This window comes from Sus scrofa, chromosome 15, assembly GCF_054392235.1.
Source record: "Sus scrofa isolate SSC_HxYL_T2T_F1_AM1 chromosome 15, Sscrofa_HxYL_maternal_Yorkshire_Landrace_v2.0, whole genome shotgun sequence".
Classification (NCBI taxonomy): domain Eukaryota; kingdom Metazoa; phylum Chordata; class Mammalia; order Artiodactyla; family Suidae; genus Sus; species Sus scrofa.
The window spans coordinates 135,793,346-135,816,275 of record NC_139397.1 but is presented as its reverse complement, the minus strand read 5'-3'; the positions used below and the strand labels follow the sequence as shown (position 1 = coordinate 135,816,275).

At 58.2% G+C, this 22,930-nt stretch overlaps 1 protein-coding gene across 6 annotated transcripts in view; it reads right to left on the bottom strand.

Moving 5' to 3' along the window:
* SPEG (striated muscle enriched protein kinase) overlaps nucleotides 1-22,930 on the bottom strand; it is a 58,725-nt gene that overhangs the window by 34,276 nt on the left and 1,519 nt on the right. For 2 of the 6 annotated variants that reach the window (XM_021074879.2, XM_085000511.1), the window contains exons 2-6: nucleotides 13,833-13,922; nucleotides 13,414-13,750; nucleotides 9,224-10,524; nucleotides 6,617-6,760; nucleotides 6,145-6,327 (exon numbers count right to left, since the gene is read on the bottom strand). In XM_021074879.2, coding sequence (XP_020930538.2) covers nucleotides 6,145-6,327; nucleotides 6,617-6,760; nucleotides 9,224-10,524; nucleotides 13,414-13,750; nucleotides 13,833-13,922 — 2,055 coding nt within the window. Of the gene's footprint in view, nucleotides 1-6,144; nucleotides 6,328-6,616; nucleotides 6,761-9,223; nucleotides 10,525-13,413; nucleotides 13,751-13,832; nucleotides 13,923-14,527; nucleotides 14,739-15,489; nucleotides 15,533-16,486; nucleotides 16,528-22,930 lie in introns of those variants that run through there. The other 4 variants (XM_085000513.1, XM_085000515.1, XM_085000514.1 and 1 more) reach the window with 4 other exon arrangements.

Here is a 22,930-nt window from a genome sequence, read left to right as displayed (position 1 = left end):
AAACTGCTTTGTTAGAATGCGTTCCCCAACAGGTGATTTTTTTTTTTTTTTTTTAGGGCCACGCCTGTGGCATGCCTGAGGTTCCCAGGTTAGGGGTCAAATTGGAGCTGCAGCTGCTGGCCTACACCACAGCCACAGCAATGCCAGATCCAAGCCACATCTTCGACCTATGCCCCCTTGCCACAATGCCGGAACCTTAGCCCGAGACCAGGGATGGAACCTGCATCCTCATGGATGCTAGTCGGGTTCTTAATGGGAACTTCCCATGGCGATTCTTACACACGCAAAGGTTTGGTGGCAAGAGGTGGTATCACCAAGTTCCATCTCACTTGGCCACCAAACTTCGAGGCCGGGCTCTGAACCGTGGAGGTCTGGCTCCACAGCCCACGTGCTTCCCACTGCACCACCTGGCCTCCCACCTGGCACAAGGTCCCTGCCTCAGGGCAGGGCTTCTCAGAGTCCACCCTGCACCAGAATCACGTGGAGGGCCCCTTAAACCACAGCTCACTGGGCCCCACCCCCAGGTTTCTGATCCAGTAGGTCTGGCTGGGGCTGATGTCACACATCTCTAATGCATTCCCAAGGTGATGGCAATGCTGGTCTGGGGACCACAAGCTGAGGGCCATGGCTCTATGGTCTCCCCGGCCGTCCCAACCTCCACTCTCAGGCAGATCTTCACCACCCTTTGCAAATGCACGTCCGCTCAGCCTCTGCACGTGACCTAGGCTGTTCAGGGGCTTGGAAGGTCTCTCCCCCACTGCCACCTCACACACAGTCCTTGCAGTCCCACTCAGCCCCCGACTGTCTGGGAGGGCCTCCAGGTATGGCTGGGAGGCCTGAGAGTGGCAAAGGCACGGTGGTGTCCTCAGGAACCTACCGGATGGTTGGGCTGACAAGCCAAATACACACACACGACTGTATCAGCAAGCAAGAAGAGGGTGGCAAGAGAGGGGCAGATAAGAGCCACACGAGTACAGAGAGCAGGACACTGCTTTGGGCACAGGGAAGAAGAGACCACAGAGGAAAGGGTGGTATTAGAATTAAGAGCTTGGTTTAAGCAGGAAGAAGTGTTCCCGGCAGAGGAAACCACTTGAGCAAATGCTCCAAGGCAGAAGGTGTGTGAAGAGAGCTATAGCTCAACCTTCGGGCTCAGAACTGGGGAAAGAAGAAAAAAGTGGGACGTGACAGGGTCGGAGCAGGTGCCTCCGGCCACCCTGGGTCATCCACAGGTCCAGGTGGTCGAGGCCGGCCCCAGGAGCGTGGCCTTCACTCGGAAGGCCCAGGGGAGCTCCGTGGGGTTTCTGAGGAAGGCGGTCACAGCCCGCTCTCCACATGCGCTGTCCCAGGAGGTCCCCTAGAGGCCATTTCTCTAAACGCCTGCTATGCAAATGACGGATGGAGGGCACAGGCAGGCCTGCAGCTGGGAATTTCTGCAGGTGCTGCCATTTCTCTCTGCCCTTGGAAGAGGAGAAGGGTCATGCTGAGAATGTTTCCCTTTAGGCTTAAAACGGACGAGGAAGAAGAGAGAACGTCACACACATGGTCAGCCTGAACCTGGAAGAGGCTCATTCCCTGTGTGTGTTACTTGGGGCTGCTCCACGTTTGGATACAGTGGCACCCACGGCAGATTAGGTCCCCATTCTTCTGATGACTTACGTGGTGACCCCCACTCTGAGGTGGCAGCCTTGGCGGGGAGCACCAATTGGGGCTGACCTGCTTCTAGTAGACAGGAGCAGGGAGGGAGGCTGAGTCGGGTCGAGGGACCACATTACTTTCTTAGATGCTGTCCAAATGCCGGTCAGGGATGGAGAACAGGGCAGAGTGACATTTTGAGATCCTCTCCATGGGCAGCCACCGCCCTCCCAAGGGACACTCTGTAATTCTGCAGCAGCCGCCAAGACCGGCGCCAGAAGCAGAGGGGGGACAGGTGCTGATGCCGTGATTTTTTTTCCCCTTTTTTTTTTTTTTTAATATTCATGACCCCTAATAAACCACCTCTTCTCTGAGATGGTGGTGTTGGTAGGACCAGAATGAGCTTTGATAAGCCATAGCCTCTGGCCCAAATGTCCTTAGCTAAATCACCAGCCCCACAGGGCCTCACAAATCTTATCAAGGATGTCGCACAGGAGTTATCACGACCCTGGCTTTGTAGATGAGAACACAGTGACCAGCTCAGGGGAAGTTTCTAGCTAGCAGATGCTAGAAACTTGGTCTCAGATAATAGGAGACCTGTGCTCGAGGGGAGGCTTGAAGGCAGCAGGATGGAGGTCCAGTGGGTGACCCCCCCTCACCCCCAACGATCCCCTTCCTCCTGAGCAGAGCCTGAGAGGGGAGGGGAGCTGAGCACGAGCACAGCAGACACGCAGGGCAACAAAGCAGCGCCACAGCCACGGCGGAGGTGGGGCGTCAAGAGAGGAAGGAGAGAACCCCCTCCCTCGCCAGGCTGACCCACCACACTGGGCAGCAACGGTCTCCGCCCCCACCCCGCATCCCAGCTCCAGAAGCTCTTGAGCACAATCCTCCCTGAACTTGGACCCCCTTCAAAGGAGCAGGAAAGGGGCCGGCACAGCACAGCGTAGACTTGAGAGACCCAGCATAGGCTTGGGAGACCCAGCGACAGGGCTCAAACCATGATCCCAGGGGCCCCCACTCCTAGAGCGGAGCCCCCCAACAGGGTAGCCTCTAGCTGCCTGAGACTAAGTGCGCATGAACGAAAATGAACTAAAATGAAAACGTCAGCTCGGCGGTCACACGAGTCACATTTCATGTGCTTAACAGCCACGTGCGGCTCGTGGCTACCCTATGAGACGGTGCCCATGAGAATGTTTCTGCCATCACAGGAAGTTCTATTGGTCAGTGATGCTCTAGAGAAACTTGCTAAAGCTTTCCAAGTCTCAGGTTCCTCATGTGTAACGTGGGTATGATAAGGCAACCTACCTCCCAGGGCAGGCTTAACCGCGATAACCCAGTCAGCACAGGGCCTGGGACACACGGAGCGAGCAGTGCACGCTCACTAATCACGCTTCCTTATGCTGCCACCCACAGTGAGGTAATGTGCTTCCTGTGAGAGTTCTTCCATCACCCTAAATCATCAACATTCTGAGGCAGGTGATCGATGCTCAGCAAAGGCTGCTGGCCTTGTGCTGCCACTTTACTCTCCACGTTCATTTTCCCATCTGTAAAATGGGGGTATTACTACCTGAGATGTCCCTCTCCAAGGGATATACATGGCGTGGCCTGTCATAGCTCAAGTAAGGGAAGGAATGTGAAAGGGTTTGGAAAAAAGCATCTGGCACCCTCCAAACACAAGAAACTGCTGAGAGACACTGCGCCTGGCACCCCTCTGGAACTCGAGAAATGCTGCAAGACGGACGCGGGCAGCCCTGAGAATGCTTAGCTTGGGTTAAGCGCATCCCTCACATGCCCCAACCACCTGCCCCAATGCATACCCGCTTCAGGAGCCTGACCACAGTCTCCGCAGTTATTCGGTGAGATGGGGTGGGATGGGGGGGACCAGCGCTAGGGTGGGGCTGCCGGAGACAGTGAGGTCAGACTGCCCCCCGCATCCTAGCACCCAGGGAACTACATCTTCTAGTTACTTCTGTTCCTGTAGTTCCCAACCAGGAACTGACATCTTTGGACTCTCAAAAGCTTGCCTTGGGAGTTCCCGTTGTGGCTCAGTGGTTAATGAATCTGACTAGGAACCATGAGGTTGTGGGTTTGATCCCTGGCCTGGCTCAGTGGGTTAAGGATCCAGAGTTGCTATGGGCTGTGGTGTAGGCTAGCGGCTACAGCGCCGATTAGACCCCTAGCCTGGGAACAGCCATATGCCGAGGGTGTGGCCCTAGAAAAGACAAAAAAAAAAAAGCTTGCCCTATGGCCGGGGGGGGGCGGAGGGGGTGCACCCCAATAGGGCACCGAGTTACCAGGGCGCCATGAGGAGCAAGAAAAGAGGTGGTTCCACGAAGCCTCTCCTCAAAAGATGCCACATACTCCCTCCCTCAACGGGTTCCCGCCCCCACCCTCAGCCACACCCCCCGACTCCCTGCAGACTCCAGGCCTGGGACCCCCTCCCTTGCCAGATGTCCATGCCACCCACTGGTTCCGCCCACTCCTGCTGCTCTCTGGGTCCACTGGCCCCCATCCAGCTGCTGTGGACCAAACAGCGCCTTGTAGGGTAAGAAAATCTGCTTCCTCCACCACAGCCAGTCTAGACTCACGTGCCTGCCCCTCAAGCCCTGGGGCCCTCCAGCCGGCTTGACTTACGGGAGCTGTTTTCTGGTTGAAACGCCTGGTGCCACTGACTAATGCGGTGAGCCTTTCTGGCTCCCTGGGGTGGAGAAGGCACAGAGATGCTGCGATGGGCTGAGGACCCAGGGGCTGGGAAAGATGGAGGGGCCGCGGGCAGCAGACCCAGCAAGGGCAGGGCAGGAGTCCCCAAGGCACAGACAGTTGGAAGAAAAAGGGCAGAAGAGGAAGAGGCAGCTTCCCTGGAGGCTCGTGGAAACCCTCGCTCCTGTGCACATCACCCCTCAATAACGCCAACAGCTAACGTTTGTCTACAGCTTTACAGTTCATAAAGCTCGTTCACACATTTGCTTTCCTTCGCGAGGAGGGTATAATTGTCTCTGGTTTACAAATGAGGAAGCCGAAGTGCAGAGAGGTTCGGCGGCGTGGTGAACACAGAACTCCCAGTCAAGTGCTGACAGCTGCCTTGCCCCGAGTCTCCTTCCCAACCTTAAAAGGCTCCCGAATGGCCCCGAGCCAGTATTGGGGCACCCCCCACACACACCCCTTGCCAAATCTCAGCCCAAGCCAGGTATTGACCCAAGTCCTGGAGCCAGGCCTGGGCCCCCTGAGGGGAGCTGGAAGCTGAGTCAGAAGCCAGATCCCAGAGGTGATGGAAGGCCGGAAGCACGCAGCGGAGGGACGGTATGATTCAGCGTGCTGGGAGAAGCGAGGAGAAAAAGAAAGCCCAACACACGGGCTCCTGGGAGGGCTAGATAAGCTAAGGAAGGTGAAGACCCACAGTTCTGCAAAGCCAGACACCTGCAGCCCACAGGATCGAATGCAGGCCGGGGCCTCTGGTCAGATACCAGCACCAGCTCCCTGACTGTGAAGGTGCCGAGGCCCCGGGGACCACAGCAAAGCAGGCTCTGTAATCGCGTCGCCGGCAGCACTGAGCCAAAAGCAAGGTACAGAACAGTGTGTGCTGTTCCCCCTCCAGGCATGCCCAGCCCCTCCCCCTGCGGGTCTCGTCCCCACGCTCCTCGGGGTTCTGATGTCTCTCAGCCCAGCATCCCACAACCTGGACTGACCACTCAGCTGTTCTAGGCACCGGGTTTATCTGCCTTGCATTGTCCTCCAACCCAAGTCTGCTGAGCTAGGTTCATCATCCAACAGTGTGACAGCCTCCAGGATCGGACCTGCGACTTTCCTTTTTTTTCCTTCTGGAACACCCTCTACCCAGCCTCACCTCCCTCCACCCCCACTGTTCAGGACCAGAACCTTGTCAGGCCCAGCACCCTGAAGGACTTGAACTGGCCATGCACACTGACACCGGTCCAGCCCAGCCCTGAACCTGAAAGAAACTGGGCTTAAACCCAAAGAAAGGAGGGAGACACTAAGAGACGACTTTCATAAAAATAGAAAACAAGGCAGCCTCGGCCTCAGAGAGGTCCTCTAAGCTACACCTTCTTTAGGGCTCCGGGTTCAACAGAAGAAGCGAGGGAGTCGGGGAGGCCTGTGACATTTAAAAGCATCTCCTTTTACTGGGGAGGCTGGCTGTTCCAGAGAGGAAGTGCCCTCAGAAGACTCGTGATGGCTTTTAAGCCCTTTGGGCTGGGAGATTCTTTTTCTCCAAGACTAACGGATAATTTGCCCTGTTCAGGGAAACGCCACAGGAGAATGGCACTTAGAGGATGTCTGAACACAAATCTCAATGACTTCATGAATTGGCCGGCCTGGCGTGCGCCTTGCGACTTTGACCCTTGCCCTGAGGCCAGGGCCATTTAAAATGCTTCCACCAGAGCAGCAGGCCCAGGAGAACAGACTGCACACTGGTTGAGAGCTGGAGCTCCCGAATGGGAGTGGGAAGGGTCACTCCTCACCCCACCTGGCCCCCAGGGCCCGAAGGCTCCCTACCAGGTCTCACGGCCAGCACGGCAGCACAGCTGGCCTGGCCCAGCTCGTTGGTGGCGGTGACCGTGTAGCTCCCAGCATCGGCTGCCCGGGCCTCCCGCAGCAGCAGGGTGTGCCGCTCGCCTTCAGACCGGATCAGAAGGCGGCCGTCACTGCGCAGCGAGGACCCATCCTTCTGCCAGGACACTGTGGGGAGGGAGTGAGGTGACAGGGTTGCCCCTGGGGAAAATCTCCCCCTACCCGACACCAAGCCCGGAGCACTCCCCTCCCCACCCTAGGGAATCCTGAGGACTGCCCTTCAGTCACCTAGGCGCAACCTGCCCTCCCCTCTCTGGGGGGATTCTGGGAAAGCTCCCCTAACACACACACAGGAGTCCCTCCAGCTCCCTGGAGCACATGATCTCCTCCCGACACCCCACCCTCCTCCTCCCACTTAGGAAACTCCCCTCTCTGTCTCAACCTCAGGGGAGCTCACCTTGGGGCGGCGGGTTGGCGGTGATGATACATTTGAGCAGCACATCTGCCCCCGGAGCCACCACTGCATTCTGCAGGGGGATCTCAAACATGGGGGCCTCCAGGGGCTCTTCTCCAGCAGACACATAGGAGTCATCTGAAGACTCTGCCAGAGACATGGGTGACAGAGTAAGGGGACATGGTTCCTGTGGGGATGACTCAGAGGGCAAACTGGGGGGGGGGTGCTGTAGAAGGCAGGGGTTGGGGGGCCAAGGGTCTCTCTCCTGAATGTCCCAAGATAGGAAATAAAGGAAGACAGAAAAGGGTTCTCAAACAGGACAGGGCAGCGGGGAATCTACAGTAGTTTATGTTTCTGGAGGAAGGCAGGGACTGTGCTGCATGTGTCTTTATACAAACTAGCCACCGAGGATGGGAGATCAGGCCTGCTCAAGGTGCTCTGAAAGGTACAAGACTTTACAAGCTTCCAGACAGATGACAAACCAGTAGCAACCCAAGACTTAAGCTATGATAGTGTCAGCACATGAAAGCAACACGTGGAGAACTGTCAAATTAGTGATGCCCCTGGATTCAAAAGAGGAAGCAGCAGGTGCTTCCAGTAGCCATCCGAGAGGCCTCATGAAGATGAGCTTTGATTGTTTCCATTCACCAAAGAGTAACGCCGTGCTTGCTGCATACTCTGTATGGGTACCAGGGATAACAGGAAGATGCAGTCCCCGCTTACAGAATACGTGTATACACAAAGAGATCATAAAACTCCACTGGTGTGGCTCTCTCTGGGTATTTTCTTTTTTCTTTTCCTTTTTTTTTTTCTGTCTTTTTGCCATTTCTTGGGCAGCTCCCACGGCATATGGAGGTTCCCAGGCTAGGGGTCTCATCGGAGCTGTAGCCACTGGCCTACCCCAGAGCCACAGCAACGTGGGATCCGAGCTGCGTCTTTGACCCACACCACAGCTCATGGCAATGCCAGATCCTTAACCCACTGAGCAAGGCCAGGGATTGAACCCACAACCTCATGGTTCCTAGTTGGATTCATTAACCACTGTGCCAGGACGGGAACTCCCAGTCTCTGGGTATTTTCTAACTCTGACATTCTATAAGCTAGACAAAGCACAGCGGATGCAGCCAAAAGAGCAGTGAGGATCCCAATTACACAGTTTTCTAGCTATGTAACCTTGGGCAAATTAGATAATCTCCACGTCTCAGTTTTATCTGTAAGATGGAACTGATAAATGACACCCAACATCTTGCAGAGCTGGCATACAGATTAAAATAAAGTGACATTCCTAAGTGCCCAGTTAACACAATGCCTGGGACATAGCTGTGGATACCCAATAATGCGGCTAGCAGAAAGATGAACAGGTGTCTTATCATCTCTAAAGATTTTGAGGCAGTAACACTAAGGGAAAAACAATGTGATGAAAAAAATACAAGGTGGTAACTGCAACCAAAAACACTGACAGAGCATCCTGGGAACTGTGGGTAGAGGTATCTGGCCTAGGGAAGCAGCAGGGGTGGGAGCGAACCGAGGATGGCTTCCCCTGTCTCGCTCCAGGACTGAGCCCCAAGCTGATGTTCAGTTGAGCAGAGTCAGGGGCAGGGGCCTTCTGGCTACTGGCCACCACCCACGGGAAGACTGAAGGACAACACACAGGCTGCCATGTGACCAGAGTCAGCTCAGCCATGCAGGGTGGGGACTCAAGGATGGGAAAGAGGAGGCCAAAGGGAGGCGGGGTCAGATCTTAGAAGCCACAATGAGTCAAGGGATGATGCCAGGATGAGGAGGTCAGAGTTGAGAGCTGGCTGAACCAAAGCTCACCTGTAACAAAAACCTGACCAATCATTTATCATATTATCATTAATTATTTTTGACTACACCTGAGGCATGCAGAAGTTCCGGGGTCAGGGATTGAAGTCATGCCACAGCAGTAACCCAAGCCACAGCAGTGACGTTGCTGGACCCTTAATCCTCTGAGCCACCAGGGAATTCCCTAACCAATTATTTACTTAGCCAGACTTCCCTCCCTTTCCCCACAGAGAGGTAGGGTGCGCAGGGGCTCCTTAAGTTTCCACCAGTAGCTCCAAGCAACATTAGGTTCTTTTTTTTTTTTTTTTTTTGATCTTTTCTAGGGCTGCACCCATGGCATATGGAGGTTCCCAGGCTAGGGGTCTAATTGGAACTGTAGCTGGTAACCTAGGCCAGCGCCACAGCAACGTGGGATCTGAAACGCTTCTGTGACCTACACCGCAGCTCACGGGGCAGCTAAGCAAAGCCAGGGATGGATCCCGAAACCTCATGGATTCGTTAACCACTGAGCCACGACGGGAACTAGGTTCTTGACCCAATTGCTCAGCAGGCTACTGAGCCCAGCAGGCCTAGGGCAGGCACAGCGGACCGGGTCTCTGCTCAAACCTCAGGGCCATGCAGTCTCCATCAAAGCACTCTCACGCTCTGCCTCCCCAGCTGGCAGGTTCTACACAAGACACTTTCACAATCCTTCGCTCAGGCGGGAACCTGGGTCCCTGCTGCCCCTGGGAAATCGCACCCTCTCTTCCCAAACGCTCTCCCACTGGGGTCTCAGCACCTTCTCTACCCTCCCCGAGGCCTTACCGAGCTCAGGAGAAGTGGGCCGGGCCCGGCGACCTCTGCCCTGGCTGCGGCCCCCTCGGCGGTCCCAGGCCCCCCAAGGACCGTCCTCCTCAGACCCTCTGCGCAGCCTCTTCTCGGCCTCAGGCCCCGCCCTGTTCTTCTCCAAGGTCTGGGGCACAGCAGCGCCCTCCTGGCCCGGCGTGGCCCAGGGCAGGAAGCGCACGGCCTGCGGCGGGGGCTCCCGCTTGCGACCCGGGGGGACTTTCGTCCTGGTCTCGGGGGGATCGGCGGTGGCGGCCGGCACCGGGCTCCGGCACTCCTGGATGGCTCTGCTCCGGGTCAGCGGGAATTGGTCCCGGCGCCTAACCTCCTGCTGCGGGCCTTCCCCCGGCTCCGTCCTGCCCGCTGGCCCGCGGCTCCGGGGCCTCCCTGGCTCATCCCCGGGCTTCCCCGCGGCGCTCGGAGGGGGCGGCTGGGCGGCGACAGGGCTCAGGGCCCGCGGGGTCTTGGGGGTGGAGGGCTGGGAGAAGAGCGGGGGTTCGCCGGGCTCTCGAGGGGACGGGGCGCGCTGCAAAGTGGCACGCAGGGACTCGTGCGAGCGCACCAGCTCCTCCCGAGACGTGGAGCGGCGGATGCGGCCCAGCTCCTGGGCGAAGCGCAGCTCGAGGTCGGAGGCCGGGCTGCGCTGCCGCGTGCGCTCGTCCAGCGAGGCCGCCTTCTGCTGGAACAGGCGGCGGCGTTCGGCCACGCTCCCCGCCGGCGCCCGCAGCTCCTCCTGCGAGGCCCCGGGCGTGCCCCACGGTCCGCCGCCCTCGGACTTGGGCTGCTCCAGCGAGCGGGCCTTGCGCAGGGGCACCCAGGGCCGCAGCGGCGCCGGCGGCGAATCGCTGCGCTCCAGGCTGCGCCGGCGTTCCTCGAAGAACTGCAGCTTGTCCAGGATGCGAGAGCCGGCACGCACCAGCCTCGGCGAGCGGCCCAGCGCCGACTGGCGGCCCGAGGCCTCGCTCAGGGGTGTCTGGGGCCGGGACTCCGCCGTGCCCGCTAGCGAGGACCCCGACGACTTGGACTTTTTCCCTCGCTTCTCTTCGGCGACGGCGTCCTCGGGCGGCACCAGTTCCCGAGTGCGCCGGTGGGGCGGCGTGGGAGTGGCCGAGGGCTGGGCGCTGGGTCCCGGCGGGGGCCGCTTCCCCACCCGAGGGGACGGTGGGGGCAGTAGCGCGGATTTGGAGGGAGGCGGCAGGGCCGGGCGACGGGGGGCTTCGCTGGCCGGCTGAGGCTGCAGGTCAGGCTCTTCCCTGTGTAATCCGCTCTGAGGGACGCTGCTGCAGGACCGAGACGAAGGGCAGAAAATTCAGGCGGCTCCCCTCCAGGACCTTCGGCTTGTGGCGGGAATTGGGCGGTGAACATGCTGGGAAGGCTTGGGGGTGACATGGGCCAGACCCTCCGCCCCCTCCCCGCCACCAGGAAGGCACAGCCAGAGCAGGTGCTGGGGAGAGGCCGGCGGCTCTGGCCCGGGGAAGATGGGACGGGTGGCTGGGTCCAGGTACAGACGCAGCCCCAGGGGCTCTGGCCAGCCCCCTCCCCCCAGCCCTGGAAGCTGGGAAACAGCAGAAACAGAACTGAGGGGTGGGAGAGAAAAGAATGAGATTTGGGACCCGAAGGATGAAGTGGTGAGGGAAGGCAGGAAGGTTGGACAGGGAGGGGCCCTCTCAGGAATGCAGCCTCCCACTCATTCCTGTCCCCACCTGGCCCCCATAGCCCTGCCCATCCAAAGCAGGACATACCCCTTTCACTGTGGCCCCCGGAAGAAGAGACACAAGTCTTTCAGGAGCAGGGCCCTTATCCCTGGGGCTGCCTAGCACCTCCTCAGCCCTGAGCCCCTCACCAGTACTGACAGGACGCAGCAAGTAGCAGCTGGGGTCCCTCGGGTGGGAGACAAGGATACCCGGGCTCCTGTTCCCTTTGATCAGTCTGCCCCCAGTAAAGGCCTCTGACTTTGTCTGGCCCCTGGGAAAGTTACCTTGAGTGCTTAGAAACCGCCCTGAGAAACACACAAGCTCCCCATAGGGGTATGCTCAGAACTAACTTAGCTTCGAAATCACTGCTTTGTGGCTGTGAAGAGTGGCTGTGGGAGGAGAGCAGGGTGGAGGGGAGAGCTGCTCAGCCCAGGGGGCCTCTCTCACCTCCAGACCTTTGGTGCCTCAGAGCTGGGCCTCGGTTTCCCCCATCTGAACACTTGGGGGCACATCAGACATAGCGATTAACAAGAAAAGGGCTCTGAGATATTAGCTTCATACCTGACACGTTAGAGCTTAATAAAAATTTATGAAATAGCTCACTGAGTACTTATTGTGTGCCAAACCTGTACTGAATGATTAAAATGCATTGAGTCATTTAATCTTCACAACAATCCCTGAGCTAGGACTGTTACCATCTCTATTTACAGGTGAAGAGACTGAGGCTTAAGAGGCGAAATACCTTTCCAAAGTGACACAGCTAGGAAATTGTTGGTGCTAGAATTAAAAATGCCAGTAGGGAGTTCTGTGGCACAGCAGGGTAAGGATCTGGTGTTGTCACTGCAGCGGCTTGGGTCGCTGCTGTGGTGCGGGTTCAATCTGGGAACTTCCACGTGCCACAGGCGTGGCCAAAAAATAAAGAAAGAAACACCGAGGTAGTCTGACACCTGAGCCCTTGTTCCCTCCAAAATTTCTGGGATTCTGGGGGCACAGAAGGAAGGAGAAATAGTAGGGTACCAGCCACGAGCAGAAGTTCTAGGGGCGCCCCAGGTGTCAGGATGTTTTAAACTACCTGGGTCACTGCCTAGAGTGAGACCTCGCCTCTGACTGGGGGTTGGGGACAAGGGAAGATGCAATCTCAGCCAGCCACCTGCTGGGAGACAGAGTCTCCTCTAGGGAAGGGACATCAAAGTCCCCGAGGAATGGCCTGTGGGAGCTGGGCGAGGCATGGAGATAAACTGGGGACAGCAGAGCAGGCCTCTTGCTGGCAGTTCTGAGCGCTAGGCCAGCTTCTGTACCACAGACATCACTAAGGAAATGGGTTCCTCGGAAGTTGCCATAGCAACCCCAGGCTCAGGCTGAGGCCTGGCAAAGAAAGGCAGAGAAGGAAAAGGCAAGTCCAGGGCACGGGAGTGCCTGGCTACCGTCAACCGGATAAAGCAAAGGCGCCTCCGCGGGCCTGCCCCAGGCCTCTCCCCTGCCTACCTCTAGCCACTTCAGCCACCCTCGAAAAGACCTCCCCGCACTGGGCCCCTTCTTTCTCCTCCCCCCCCACGCACACCATGCCCATCACAAATCAGGCCCCCTCAGCTCCCCAAATGCCCCCCAATACCTCTCTCAGCAGCCACTCCCCTCTTCCACTAGAGCACTCCTTTCTTGCCGTGTCTGCCAGCCCCAAATCTCCAAAAATGGCTCCAAAGCTTCACTCCAACACCTCCGCTCCTCACCACCCCCTACCAGGACAACCTTCAACCCCACCCTCGGGCGGGCGTTTCCCACAAGATCCTCACATGCCCCCACCTCCACCACTCCAAGCCCTCTGCCTCCACCCCAGCCCCATCTCCAACCCTCCCTGCCCCCGCCCCCTACCCCCGCCTTTCCCAGGCCCCTGGCTCCCTCTACCCCCTGACCACCTCGCTCTCTTCTGTCTCCTGGTTGTGGTCTTGCTCCCGCCTGCTCTCCCGGGAGCTGCTGCGCGGAAAGGTTCCGTTCCTCCCAGAAAAAGGCCCACATGGGAACAGGAATGTGCAGAGAGATGAAAAGGCAGCAGCTGCTGAGACAGCAGGCACGGAGGGGGCCCCCGAGGCGGGGGGTGGGGTGGGGGGGGATCCTGGGGACAACTGGAGCCTGAATGGGCAAGGAGGGAGAGGGCCCCGGGGTAGACTGGAGATCTTGGAGGAGACAAGGAAGGGAGAGAGGGCTCCACGAGACCATGGAGATGGCACAGTGAGCCAGGACAGGTGGGAGCAGAAGGATGTGGGTGGTGATGGCACAGGAGGAGGATGGAGCCATGTGGGAAGAAGAGTGGGTAGCTGGGGCCAGGAGTAGAAGCGGGGGGGGGGGCGATGGTGAAGAAGTGCACAGAAGGATGGATGGCGCCGGGGACATGGGGTGGAGGCGGACGAGCGGTGAGGGGCAGTGCAGGACAGCATGGTGAGGTGGGACAGTGCGGGCCCAGGTGAGGCCATTACTTACACGTGGATCGAGAGCGCCCGTCCTCTGTACAGGCTGAAGGCGCTGCCATACAGGTCACTGGCCACCGAAAGGCTATCCTCTGACCCCCAGCTTGCGCCCACCAGATTAGCTCGAGACGCCCGTACCAGCGGCTCCACCCCCAGGTGCCGTGGCCCGGCCCCGGTTGCCTGTGCTTGCCTTGGGCTGCCCGGGAGGTGGCGGGTGCCACCCCTGCTGCCCGCTTCCTGCTCCACGACGGTCTGCCCGCTGCCCCACCAGCTCACTTGCTCCTCTGAGGTGCCTGTCACGGAGGTCGGGGGTGTGTCCAGGGAGGTGCCCACCAGGGTGTCGGAGCCCCCTAGAGAAAGGAGCACGGTGAAGCGAGGCACCTCTCGTGGGCAGGCTGCCTGCTGGCTCTGAGAGCGCCCCAGAGAGCTCACCCGTGGGGGTGCTGAAGGCCCCGTCATCCTGAAGCTCCAAGCGCTGGGTCCCCTGCACATCGCTGATGTCATCCTCGCCCGTCTCCGAGTCTGGAGGAGAAGGGGTCTGTGTGGGCAGGGCTCTGCTCCCTCTGCCTCCAACTCTTCCCTCTGTCACCTCCTGCTTCCTCCACAGCCGGCTCCGGATCACCACCGGGAGGGCTTCCAGCACCTATCTCCTCCCCTCCTTTTGCTCCCCACATCCCGCTGCCCATCTTGGGCAGCTCAGGCTAACCCCTCCCGTGCCGGTCCCCCCAGCTCCATCTCTAGGCCCCTGGCTCCTCGCCCCTGCCTCCTTGGTAGTGCCCTCAAAGCTACCTACAGTACCCCCTCCTGGCCACTTTATGAACTGCAGGGCCACAGCCCCTCCCCCTCCTCCCCTGTCAATGGAGTGCTTTAAGTTCTGTGCAGACACCCCCCCCTCAAGCAAGGTCCTAGGTTTCAAAGCTCTACAATATGGGTTCGGTACCCCAGGAACAAAGGGGAGTCACCTCAGAGTCGTACTGTCAGGGCACTCGACCAGCCGCAGGGCCAGCCTGTCCTCCACCCCAAACCAGCCGGAACACATCAGGGTGCAGCTGAGGCAGGGTGAGGAGAGGCCAGGGTCGGGCAGGGAAGTGGGGGATGGAGGGCTAGGGCAGGAGCCAGTTTCCTACCGTAACTTTGCTTTCTGCAGGAGCGGAAAACTTCGCTTCCATAGGAGCAGCAGGAGAGAGACATGGACAGACTGTTATCAGAGCGTTTGCGGGGTAGGGATGGTGGGCAGGCAGGACAGAGGGACCATGAGGCTACCCAGTGCCCAGAGACATCCTGTGGGGATGGGATTGAGGTGGTGGGGGGGAGACACCTGGGATAGGCAAAGCATCTCTCATTCACTGACTGCCTGTGGGCTCCCCCTGGGAGCCCATGCACTTTGGTGGGTTATTCCAACCACCCAGTGATTCTGTACCTTGGCACTTTCACTGGTGCTCTCGCTGGCCACACACGTGTATACACACACACACACACACACACACACACACACACACACACCCCTGCTTGGGCTTGGCCCAGCCACAGACCCAGGCCCCCCATTAGTGGTCAGGCCCACCCTCTATTAGAATATTTGCACTGTGCTTGGACCTCAAACCTCCTCATCTGTTGTGCATCATGATGTGACAGGCACCCTCCTCCCAGTCCCTCTCGTCTACTGCTGAATGGCCCTCAAACATGCCCAGTGGTCAAGCTACGAGCAAAGTTCCCTGGGCACATTTTTTAACTTTCCCCGATTCCGGCAGGGTCTGTGCCTCAGTTTCTCCCTGAGTGCCATGACAAGCAAGAGCCATGGACTGGCTGCCAGAGCATGGCACCGATCTCACACCCGCCTGGCCCCACAGATGGAGAACAGTAAGTCCGGGCCCGTGATGGGATGTGCCAGTGACCCGCCACCCCCACTGCTAGGTCCTCTCTCTGCTATATGATACGAGGGGCTTTCTTAGGTGGGTGGGTGGGTGAGTGTGGGCATGTGGGGTTCCCCCATCTCATGGGCTGTCTTCAAGGCCTGGGTGCCTCATGGAGGGACATGGACCAGGAGGAGGAGTGCTCATGGGCTGGAGCAGAGAGCCCATGGTCCACGCACCATGGGTGAGTCTGCCAAAGGCCCGGCGGGAGTGGCCGGTTTTCTGAAAGAGAAAAGCCAGAATGAGTTGTTGAGGGGAAGGCTCGCTCCTATACTTCTGGCGCAAACCTCTAGATCAAACAGAAGCTCATTCCAGGGGCCACCGGGGGTGGGGGTTGTGGACAGAGACCCAGGGCATCTAGCTTCCCCTTTAGGGAATGTCTCTGCTCTTCCTTGCCTGTCAGCCCTCCCAGCTGGAGCTCCAGCTCGGCTCTAGGGAGGAGCAGGGGAGGAAGGAGAAGAGGACTAAGGGTCAAAACGCTGCGACTTGTAATGGACAGAGGACCGGTGACCTGAGCGGCACCCCCAGGATAGAGGCTGACTGATGTGAAGCGGGGGGGGGGGGGGGGGGATGCTTGGATGACTAGGAGATGGAAGGAGGACACAGATTTCTGCTGGGGGGAAGGACAGATACCTGGGATAGGTGTCAAGCGGGCAGGGAGGGTGATGAGGGGGCAGAGGGCAAGGTCCCCCAAAGGGCCAGAGCCTCACGAAGGCTGGAAGGAGGCCCAGGTCCGCGGAGGACAGGGCAGGGCTTGGGGAATGCATTGAGCTCAGCGCGGATCCCTGCGCGTTGCTTTCGGGAGCTCCGGAAGATGGAAGGCTCCAGAGCGGGGGGCTGGGGCGAGCCAGGGCCCGGGGTTGGGCAGAGGCGAGAGCAGAAGAGATGGCAAGGAAGCCCGTGGGCGCTCCACGCCGAGGGCTGCCGCGGGGCCCTCCCGGGTGGTCGCGGGGAATCGCGAACGCTGGGAGGGTCTGCCCTGGAGCTCGGGGAGGGGCCCGACGCAGGCCGAGGAGCCCCCCGGAGCGCGCCCAGCCCGGGGCCCGGGCTGCCGGGGTGGGGCAGGCGCGGCTCCGGCGCCCCCCGCCGGGGCCCGGCCGCGGCGACCCGCCCTCCCTCCGGGGCGCCCAGCCCTTCCTGCCCCCTCCCGGCGCCGCCCGCCCCCGGAGCCCTCACCTGGAAACGCTTCTTCACCCACAGCTTCTTCATGGCGGGGGAGGGGGCCGCGCTGGCGGCCGGGCGAGGAGGGGACCGGCGGGGGCGGGGCGGAGTCGGAGGCGGGGCCGGGGGCGAGGCGGGGAGCGGGCGGGGGCCGGCGCCGGTGGCGGAAGGAGCCTCGGGGCGGCGGGAGCCCGGGCAGGGGGAAGGCGGCGGCGGCGGCGGCGGCGACGACGGCGGCGGTGGCGGTGGCCGGAGCCCGCCCCTCCCCCGCCAGCCCGCACCCCACCTGGCGCCCCTTCCCTCGTCCGCTCCTTTGCGCACCCTGGGGCGGCGATCACCTTCCTCTCGGCCCCCCCACCCTGCATCTGCCTCCCAGGCCCCGGGCACATGGGGAAACTGAGGCACAGAGGAGGGTGCCGTGGCCCCTAGGAGAGTTCGGGCCCCTCTCTCATTGGCCGCCTAAAGCGGGCGTCCACGCCACCCCCTCCCGCCTCCCTCGGGGCGGCTCTGGAAGGTCAGCCGCATCTCCACTGGCTCACTCCACAAACATGCGCACGCGTTCGCGGTGCCAGGCAGTGCCCAACTCTCCGCAGGGCCACGGCGCCGGGTGGGGGCGCCCAGGTCACACACAGGGCAAGGGTCCTCCTGGTGACAAGGACCCAGAAAGCAAAAGTCTCCGGGCCACTCTGGAAAGCCAGAGAGAGCCCTTGAGTTCCATACTCTGTCCCTTGCACCCTGGCATACACACACACACACACACACACACACACACACACACACACACGAGCTAAAGTGCCACTTTTATTATTCCCAAATACGACCCGCTATCTCATTCAGAGATAAGCGCGCTCACCAAACGTTTTTGTCCTCCTCACATTTGGTATCGTGCTCGTTTTGCCCACACAAAACTCTACATACCCACCGCCAACAATCCCTATAACTAAGTTTCTTAAGCATTTACTAAGTGCCACATACTTTATAAATGTTCCATCATCGACAACAACCCCGTGAGCTTGAAACCCTTATGAACTGACTCCATTAAATTGGCAGATGTCTAAGGTTCAGAGAGGTCCTATCATGTAGCCAAAGCCACGCGGGTTCTGTGCCCGCGTGTGCCCCAGATCCGAATTCCCACCCCAGAATGCACAAGTCGTGTCAATCTTGGTTTCTGAGATGTGACGACTAAATCATTGCCATTAACACCGAGGGCATGCCTAGTAGGTACTGATCAATGTGCTAAGCACTTAATATGAATGAACTCCCTTAATCTGTGCACAGAGAGGTTGCTTGCCCAAGGTCACAGAGCCAATAAATGGGAAAGCTGGGGTTCTAACCCAGGCACTGTGGCCGAGTTACTGGCCATTGTGCCATAAAGCCTCATGTGCAAATGCGTCACCGGGTCCCCCTAATTTAATTTCTTTAAAGCATGGGTCCAAAATAAATACAGAGCCAACGAATGAGTTTGGTTCGGGCTGCACAATATTGTAAATGGAGCATGCACGCTCAGATTCTGCTGCTAACAACAGCACCCTGATCATTTTGTTTCTACTTGGCTCCTGAAGTTATTTGAGTTTGTAAGAGTTTGTGGCCCTTTATTTAAAGTCTGAGGTCATGTCTTTTACGTTCTGGGTGCCTACAGGTGGTCTTGTCTCCCAGACCCCCAGAAGCAGAGGTTGCACCTACAGACCCACGCTGAGGGCCGTGCAACGAGAGGGTACACGTGTGTGTCCATGTCAGTTCCAGCCAGAGGACTGTGGCCACGCACCGGCGCTTTCCCTGCCCACCCCCAAACACACCCACTCACAGATGGGGGAGCTGAGGAGAGGGGGTAACTTGAGCCCCTGTTCCCCAGGAGAATCCGAGGGGCTGGCACATTCCGTAGCAAAAATAACCAATGGGCAGCAGGCGTGAGTGATGGGACAGCTGGGCTGAGGAGAGGCCCATGAGATTCTGGGTTCCTGCACGGGGCCTGAGCTGCTCACCCACACAGGGCTGGCCTGGGGTAGGCTCTCAAGGTGGGCTTCCCCCAGCCGGCCCCAGGATGCCCCCAACTCCCTCCAAGGCTGGGCAGCTGGGCCCCCCTGTCATTTCCCCAAACCAGACTTCCACCTTCTGCCCTGCCAGCATTTCCCCTTAGAGAAAGAAAAACCCAAATCATGCCATGTCTCAGCACTTACGCACACCCACCTCTGAGCCAGATACCCGCTCTCCTCTCTTTCCTGCCTCAGTTCAGTCTTCTCTGGTCCTTCCTCCTGCCCACCCTGCTCTGTGTTCTGACGTATTATTTAATTTTCACGTATGTATTATGTTTACTGCATATAACCTGAGTACTCTCACCAGAATGGCCTCCCCTTATAAATCTCAAGTGTCCAGCATAGTGACAAGCACGGGGACAGGGACGGGGATGGAGGGGGACACTCAATACACATGGGGGGGGAACACTCAATGCACATGGGAGGGGGTGACAGAGCTGGAGCCGGGGAGGATGAGGGGTGGTGGCGATGGGGATTGTACATCTTCCTGGAGCAGCTCCTTCTCCAGCCTTCCTCCCTTCTCTCCTGACCCAGACCCCTTTCCAGAAACAGCTGGAGAAGTGACTGTCTCACTTTCCACTTGGCATCTTCCTGGGAGGGCCTGCCTGGATTCAGGAAAGTTCTCCTGCCTGGGTCCTGGCTGACTTTATGGCCTGTTCTTCCCTTTCTTGCCTCCCAGGGCTCCCCACTTCTCCAGTTCTGCCCCCTCCTCCTCTCCCTGAGTCGGACTTGGCATGATGGGATGGGACATGCTTCACTAGCCAGTCCCAGCTCCATACTTGTTTCCTTGTGGCTTTGCATCTGGACCTCTGCACATTCCAGGTGAAAAAGATGACAAGGGTAGCATCTCCCTCCACGCCATTCCTGGTATGTTTCCCACTTCGCCCTTGCTAAACTGATGCCTCTCCTTCTCTCTAATCTCTCCTCTCCATGCCTTCAAGTCCCCTGGATGGGCCACTATCATCGGTTGACCTTTGGCCCTTCTGATTGGCACCATCCTGGCTACGAGCCTTCTAAATGCCAAACTCGGCGAGCATCATCAGCTTGCGTCTTCCCTTGGCTGTGCCCTCTCCTCCTTACCCCCTCCCCTGCAGTGCAGGCTTCCCCCTCCAGCCACACAAGCCCCAAGCTTTGAGGGTGGCGCTTGTTCTGGTCACTCGATTGGCACGTGGCTCCTGAGCCCAGGCACATGGGAGCCTGATGTTTTGAGAAAGAGGAATGCCTGCTGGTCTTGGAGACTGGGGCAGAAGACAGCTTTGGGGACATTGACGGAAGGATGGTTATGATGACAAACCCTGCTTGTGCCCCCGCCCTCAGCTTCTCTCTCTGAGGACAGGCACTGTGGTCCTAGACCTGGAGACCTGGCTTTTAGATCTGGCTCTGCCACCTCCCTAGCCACATGACCTTGGGTAAGCTCCCTCTCTGAGCCCCACTTTTCTCCTATGTATGACGGTCGTAACAGTAACCCGAGAGTTAGAAGTTTAAATACTGAAATGAGACCGGATGCTCTATACATGTCACACATTCTCCAAGTCTCCTGCACCTCTGCCATCTTCACTATTTCTATTCTTTCCTCATTTCTTTTTTTTTTTTTTTTGTCTTTTGTCTTTTTGTCTTTTGTTGTTGTTGTTGTTGTTGTTGCTATTTCTTGGGCCGCTCCCGCGGCATATGGAGGTTCCCAGGCTAGGGGTTGAATCGGAGCTGTAGCCACCGGCCTACGCCAGAGCCACAGCAACGCAGGATCCGAGCCGCGTCTGCAACCTACACCACAGCTCACAGCAATGCCAGATCGTTAACCCACTGAGCAAGGGCAGGGACCGAACCCGCAACCTCATGGTTCCTAGTCGGATTCGTTAACCACTGCGCCACGACGGGAACTCCTCTGTCCTCATTTCTGCACCCCAAATCCCACCCTTCTGTTTCCCACTCTCCGAACTCTCCAGCTGCAGTCCACTTGTCTTAAGGCCCCAGCATCCCCAAGCCACGCCAACATCCTCCATCCCTGAGCCAACATCTCAGACTTCAGGAGTGCCAGGAACCTTAGCATCACCCCGTCTTGCCGAGCCAGGCAGCCATCCCAGCCAGGAAACTGCCTCCTTCCCTCTGCAGCCAGGTCCTGGCTGGGCTTCCTCGAGAACCCTGAAGTCCTCCTGTGTTGATCCCAACCAGGAAAGTTTTCCATGAGTAAGGCTGAGCCAAGCTGAGCTGCTGGCCCAGCTGCCCCTGACCAGGACCTGTCAATGGGCAGGGACTGGTGGAGGGTGGCCAATAGGAAGAGGAGGAAGCCAGACTCACCCAGTCAGTCCCCCAACATCACCAAAGCAAAGGCCAGTCACGTGGGAGGGGCGTAGTAGTTAAGCACATGGTTCTTTGCAGTGGAACAGACCCAGGCTTCCAGCCTTGGCTTGCCACCTCCCATCAGTACAACCGAGATGCTTCACTTCATCCCTCTGGGCCTCAGTTTCCCTAGGATTGCTGTGGGACTTAAGTCATACAGCAAAGGATATGATAGCAGGTTGCCTGGCAACTACAGCATAGTAGCTATTCATAATACTATGAATTACTACTAGAAATTATTACCAATTAATCTTCATTATAAAGCCGCTCTTGAGAGTTACCAGCATGAAAACCTTCTCAGATGTGACTTGCTGCAGCGCAACCCTTTTCCTGTTTTAACATGACTGGCAAAAGGTCCCCAATCCAGTCCCCCAGCACCCAGGGTCCTGTTCCACCAGAGAAGCCTGGAGACCATCCTTCTGGCCTCTGGCTAGGTTTGCCCAGCCAGGGCTCAGCTCTGCCCACTGTGCCACCCAGGTAATGGAGGGGCTGGGGACCCTAGCATCCTATCACTCTCCACACTTTAGGAGACTCAGGCAGGCTGGGCGGCGCTTATCTTCAGAAAGGCCAGAACGGGCCTACTCTCCGTACAGCAGACAGCTCCCACTCCCTTTTCTCTCTCCTCCCTCCAGAACTGAAGTGCTAAAAAGCCCCCAGAGCCCAAATCAAGAGGACAAAGTTCTTGGAGTTCCCGTCATGGCGCAGTAGAAATCCGACTAGGAACCATGAGGTTGCGGGTTTGATCCCTGGCCTGGCTCAATGGGTTAAGGATCCGGCATTGCCGTGAGCTGTGGTGTAGGTCGCAGATGCGGCTTGGATCCTGCATTGCTGTGGCTCTGGTGTAGGCCAGTGGCTACAGCTCTGATTCGACCCCTAGCCTGGGAATCTCCATATGCTGCGGGAACAGCCCTAGAAAAGGCAAAAAAAAAAAAAGGACAAAGTTCTTAGTTCTGGGATGATCATAACTAGCTGTTTCTCCTTGGGCAGACAGCTAGTTATGGCCGCTTCCTCTGCTCTGGACCACAGTGTCCTCACTTGCAAAAGGCAGCCTTTGAACCTGCGGTTCTCTGTGGTCCTTTCTGACTCCAAACAAGCACCACCACGCTCCTTCTCAGTGCTTCCTCTCTCTGCCCAGTATCTCTGTCCTCCCAGTCATATTCTCATCAATCTATCTTTTGGGCCCTGTTCTGGTTTCAGTCCCCTTTGCCCCAGAAGCCAGCAGAGCAAAGAGGAAGAGCAAAGAGTCTAATCCTTCCCCAGCTCAGAACTCTGCCAGGATAGGCCCCACTCCCTGACTCTGGGGCTGGGAAAGCCTGTACCTGGCCAGGTGTAAGGCCAACCAAGAGAAGCCAGCCTTGGCCCTCTCTGTCACTGAAGAGGAAGGTGGGCAGGGCAGGGATAGAGAGAGTGGGGATGCTGATGGAGGGCGGCTGAGCCCCTGCTCCAGCTCCTGACACAGCTGCACTCTGGGGCCTTCTTTGCCTTCCAGCTGCTCTTTTCCCTTCATCCCTGGGCCTCCTCCTCAGCCCCCAAGGAGGTACCCCTACCTGACACTACCCAGCCGAAGTGAGAATTCCCTCTTGAAAATGTCCAGTACAGGAGTTCCCCTGCTGGCACAGTGGGTTAAGGATCCAGCATTGTCGGTGCTGTGGCAAGGATTAGATCCCTGGCCTGGAAACTTCCACATGCCACAAGCACAGCCAAAAAGAAAAACAAACAAACAAACAAAAAACCCAAAAATGTCCAGGACTCGGTGACCCCAAGCTCCTTGCCACCTCCCCCAGCTGCAGCCTGTTTCCTCAGAATTCCATTTCTTAAGACTCAGTCTGCCGAGGCTCTGTCTTCAGCCTAGAGAAGAACTGGCTTAGGGACTGAGGAAGTCAAAAAGGAAGCCCTAACACTGACCCAAGGAGACTCAGCTCTGGCCACCCCATCAGCCCCAGAGGGACCCTGAGAAATGGGCCCCGTCTCCTTCCCCTCCCCTTCTGCCTCGGACCATCAACCACTCCCTCACACACACAGGCAGGGACCCAAACACTGCCCTGCCATGTCCTCTGAACCTCAGGGAGGCATGGCTCATGCCCTTTCC